The sequence below is a fragment of the Carassius carassius genome, chromosome 14 (genome assembly GCF_963082965.1).
Source record: "Carassius carassius chromosome 14, fCarCar2.1, whole genome shotgun sequence".
NCBI classification, from domain to species: Eukaryota; Metazoa; Chordata; class Actinopteri; order Cypriniformes; family Cyprinidae; genus Carassius; species Carassius carassius.
In genome coordinates this window covers 16,035,182-16,040,464 of record NC_081768.1, presented here as the reverse complement: position 1 = coordinate 16,040,464, position 5,283 = coordinate 16,035,182, and the positions used below count along the sequence as shown (strand labels likewise).

Below are 5,283 nucleotides of genomic sequence, written 5' to 3'. Positions count from 1 at the left end.
AACAAAAAAAAAACATCAAAGTCTGATATTCTGGTATTTTTAGGTTAGTAAGGCTAGCTGAAGAAACGTGATATTTGAATGAAAAGTTAATGAAGAAAGTTAAAAACAAGTTATTTCTATAGGCTAGCTAGTCTTAACAAGGCTGGAATAGACTGCAGATTGTAGTAGCCTAAACCCTGAAGGCTTGCGCAGTGTTTGACGTGTGACAAGGAAAATAGTTTTCGATTATCTACAGCGTAGGAACTGACCTGTTGGAGGCAGCCCCATTGAAGTGAATGATCAAACTAATAGAGTTCATTATGTGACCCAAATGAACGAGGGACCCGCCCACCGCCGGAGCTCTGTGCGCCAAGGGCTTTCATCCAATGAGTGCAAGCCTCAGACGACACTGTGTGGCGTCCCTCGAATCCAACTTCATGGGTCTCGAGCTTATATTCTCACTTTTCCGTTCATGATTTGTGGACACTCGTGGATCGATGGATTACAGAGCAGTTGGCCAAAGTAGGGAATATGAAGGTGTTTCATATTAAGTTTCTGTCTGACAACACTACAACGTCTTTCTAAAATAGTGCTGCTGACAGAGGTCACTAAAAGGGAGTTTTGAAAGGACGTGAAGGCGAACATCATCTGCTGGACTGTACCGCTACCGTCACGGACAATGTTCTCGGCAACGGGAAAGCGTTGCTTTACCATTGAGTCTTTGGTGGCTAAGGAAAGCCCCTTAACACAAGAAGACCCTATTCGCCCTACCGCCCTAAGCTACACGGCGCCTGCTGACAGTTTTCTTAACGGGTATCAAAGCCCCACAGGCCGCGCGCTCTATCCAAACCCCGAGCTGGTGTTTTCCGAGACTGTGAACCATGCCCCTCTCAGCATGCACCCACACCAGCTCGGCAGCACACACCTCCAGCACCCGCATTTCTTTGGCACGCAGCACCGTGAACCACTGAATTTCTATCCGTGGGTCTTAAGGAACAGGTTTTTTGGCCATCGGTTTCAAGGTAAGCATCTAACACGATATTTGCATCCACCGCGGATTAAACAACTTTTTCACCTAAATAAAAATAATAAAATAGCATATACATATGTAGGATGCTTTTCCAATAGCGCTCAATAAAAGTAGTCTGCGTTTGCTGCTGTGCATTAAAAGGCATGCGTGTTTCACTGAACTCATCTGACATATCATCATAAATGCACGCTTGCGGCTACAGGTTAGACTGCTTACTACTGTGGAGCGGGATAACACTGATAGTTTGAGTTTGTATTGGAAAGTAACGCCGGATAAACTGCAAATGAAAAATCACAACTGATATGCTTACTGCTTTGTCCGCGCCCTGGGGCGATACTTAAGCGGGACACAGAGATTTAGACCAGGCTGTCCACGCACAAAAGCAGGATTGTAATATAACAGCAGGATTTGAGAACAGTTCCGATAACAGTAATTGCTTGATCTTGAATTCAGAATTTCCACCAGTTTTTGCCTACGGCAAAATGCAGTTAAAATTTATTCAGCCTTAAATCCCGTTTGTAAATTATTTTTATAGGCTATGGTAAATAATCTAACGTAAGATTAGGCTACCTTTTTTCCCGAGTGTCCAAGATGACATTTAATTGTTTCATATTTTATTAGGCTAGTTGACAGTTACTTCTTAATTACTCTGTTATTACTAATATATTATTGCACACTAATCACTGTCGAGCTAATGACAGATAACGAATCTACTCTGATGAACTCGTTACACCTCCTCATTATCACTATTTTATTTTCATAGCTCATTGGATGATTTGTTCTCTTCTGGTGTTGAAGCTGTTGTCTAAAGACTATTAAACAAACGTATGAACTGAAAATGTTTTATATAAAGGTCAAATATTGTTAATTAGCTAGAAGTGCTAATACATTACCTAACAGTGATAATGACGTTTAAAGAAGAGTCTAATTTTATGAGTTTAGTAGGCTACGATAGGTCATTTCTAATAATTAAACGTATAGGCGTAGCCTAGTTGTAATGCCGGATTTTTTTTTTTTTTTTTTTTTTTTTTGCTGCAACCGTTTTAATTAAGAACATTTAAAATCGACTGACCCTATGACTTTTTTGTTTTAGTCAATCATCAGGTTAAAAGTTAATTAGTCATCTTACTTATGCATAATGAGTGTTAAAGGCAAATTACATGGCTATTAATGAAAGAAAGAAAGAAAGAAAGAAAGAAAGAAAGAAAGAAAGAAAGAAAGAAAGAAAGAAAGAAAGAAAGAAAAAAGAAAAAAAGATTCAAATATTTTGCATGGCTATTGATTTCAATTAATTCTTATTATTTGGATTTTCTAGACAAATACATTCAAAAATTACCATGGAAGGGTCATATAGAAATATTGTGATTGTTTTCATAATTTCTTAGCGAGTTATAAATACACAGCTACCTAAAATATTATTTAGTCATAAAGTCAATCCTTCAGACTTTTCTTACAGAATTACTTCCAAAAATCAAGTTTGAAGTTTGGTCGTTTGAATAGGCTAACTTAAAAAGCGCCCAAAACAAACTGGAGTGCGTTAATAGCTATAGTTTATTCTAAAATAATCTACAATTATAAAGCATAACATAGCCTATACTATTACAACAGATGTATAAATTAAAGTAGCCTATAGTCATAAAAGCAGGGTACTTTTTTGACATTTTAAAGTCGATAGTTGGCGTTGACATTTGTTTAAATTTATAGGCTAAACGAAGAGAGCTTTTAAATGATCCCTAGCCTACAGTTTAATTTATGGGTTTAATGAAGCTGTCCCGTATCGTCTATATGCAATTTAAAGTGCCTATTGTCGTTATTATTATTTCAGGAAGCGAGGTCTCACAGGACACGCTGTTACTGCACGGACCTTTCGCAAGGAAGCCCAAGCGGATCCGCACCGCGTTCTCGCCCTCTCAGCTGCTGCGCCTGGAGCGAGCCTTCGAGAAGAACCATTATGTAGTCGGAGCCGAACGGAAACAGCTCGCTAACAGCCTCAGCCTGTCTGAGACTCAGGTAAACATTAGTAAACTAGTGCTGTAACACAATATAAATTATGTTGTTCTCATGCACATCGAAAATCTATTCATAGCTAATCTTTTTAAAGGCACAAATGTAGGCATAGCTAAAATAGTCTTTAGCTGACGGTTTCGCTTGCAAAAGAGAAAGTGTTCAGTTGAACTGTATCACAAATATAACAGACAAAACAGGCTTCAATTAGAAAAAAATATTCCTGAGGAACCAGGAAATGATAGTTAAAATAAATAAGTAAACAGGCCTATATAATAATAATGATGATTAATGTTTTTAAGTTATGTTGAAATGTTTGGTATGAAATTGTGCAGTGAGTGGAAACTGACGACTATAATAATGAGACATTTCTTTATTTTGAATGATTAATGTTTTACTGACAAGCTGTTGCTGTTGGCCTACACGATAATGTAAACAACACTTGGGCTGCTTGGTAAATCCAGAAACGGGCCAATAGCAGAATAAATCCGACGCTTGTTGGCCATGTGTCGCTCTGTGATATTATAGGCCAAGAATGAGTTCTAGCCTAGCTACTTACTTTGCTCGGATAAGTAAGAATAACCCATTCACCCAGATCAAATGATGTAAAGCTCAGTTTGAAAACGTTTTAATTGTCATATAAAAGAGAATAGCTACATCTCATTTGTGTTTAGGCCTACATTTCATTCAAACCCTGGCAAAAGTGAGTTTACCTCAGTGTACCTCCAAATTATGCCATCTGGCTAAATAAAGAGTAAAATAACAAGACTTGATATGTCGCAACATACTAATTTGTAAAATTTACAAAATCTTGTAAGCTATGCTATAAAAATAAATAAATAAAACTAATGTTAAATAATATGATTATTAACATCGCTTTATACCAACTATTTGGTAAAATATGGCAAGCATATATTTCCACATGTGAGTAATTAATTTATTTTAATTTCTAAGCGTAGTCCAGTGTTTTATGGAAAATGATTCACGATCTCGTGATTCGAGCACCTCGTGAATTTGTTCAGCGTGGCGCGCAGGAGAATAAATAAAATAAAAAATAAAGGTAAATCATCGTTTTTTCTTCACCTTCTGCTGGGATGTTTTTTACTATCCGTATGTTTCCTTTAATGCGACTATTTATGGTGGTAAGCATATTGCCTTCTTGAAATGTGTGAAATGTCCAGTTAGGCTAGAAAACTTTTAATTAGAAATCCAAATACATTAAACGGCTACTTCATATTTGCGAGATCTTTAAGTAAATGTTTTTAAATCCATTTAAAATATATGGATTCGTTTTTTTTTCTTTGGGGGGGGGGGTTGAATTTCATATGCAACAAAGTTCTGAAACAAATTAAAAATGGAGAAAAAAAAACCCAGAATCATTCGAAATTCTTGTTGGTGTCTCGTGGCATTAAAACCATTCGATTAGAACACAAACGGTGTTAAACGGTGTTGCTAGGCTTCAATCACGATCTGTCTCGGTTTTTCACTAGTGACAGGCTAAACTGTCAACCGTATAGCCTACTTACCAACACCTTTATGGCACTTATCCTAATCATGTGCTCCCTTCAGGTGAAAGTGTGGTTCCAGAACCGCAGGACCAAGTATAAGAGACAGAAGCTGGAAGAAGAGGGCCCAGAGTGCACACAGAAGAAGAAGGGAAACCACCACATGAACCGCTGGAGGATTGCCACCAAACAGACCGGATCTGAGGACATAGATGTCATGTCTGACGCCTAAGACAACCCAAACACTGCCTAAATGAACACAAGACCAAGAAAAGCACTATTTATTTAATGTTATTAGTCATGATATCTCAGATTCTAAACCTAACTGCAGAGAACCTGACCACATTGTGAGTTAAGGATGAATTAAATAGGTCTACACCCAGGACTGAACACTATAGCTGTTTAACACTGGAATTATCCAATGTTTCAGACATGCATCACCTGTAAGAAATCATATTATATATGACTGTCTTTCTCTTCTTCTTTTTCTTCTTCTTTTTCTTCTTCTTTTTTTTAAGAAATTGTATTTAAAACTAACAATGAAGTTAATTTTCACAAGTCAATATTCTAATTATTTTCTTGTTTCTTTGTATGGCGGTTACTAATATTGGCATTTTATTCATTTCAATATGATGTTGCCTTCATTTGTCAAAAGATTATGAAGGTCCAAATGATTTAAGACATGCTGATTAAACTGGTGGCAGATTTAGGTAATTATAGCAACTAGATTGAAATAAGTTAAGTGATGTGAGGAATCAGTTTACC

General features: G+C 36.9%; 1 protein-coding gene across 1 annotated transcript; it reads left to right on the top strand.

The window, feature by feature from the left end:
* Positions 1-389: 389 nt before the first annotated feature.
* emx1 (empty spiracles homeobox 1) lies at positions 390-5,079 on the top strand. Its single transcript, XM_059565532.1, has 3 exons — positions 390-1,001; positions 2,835-3,019; positions 4,583-5,079. The coding sequence occupies exons 1-3, from the start codon at positions 659-661 to the stop codon at positions 4,748-4,750; spliced, it is 696 nt and encodes a 231-aa protein (XP_059421515.1). The 5' UTR covers positions 390-658; the 3' UTR covers positions 4,751-5,079.
* Positions 5,080-5,283: the final 204 nt, after the last annotated feature.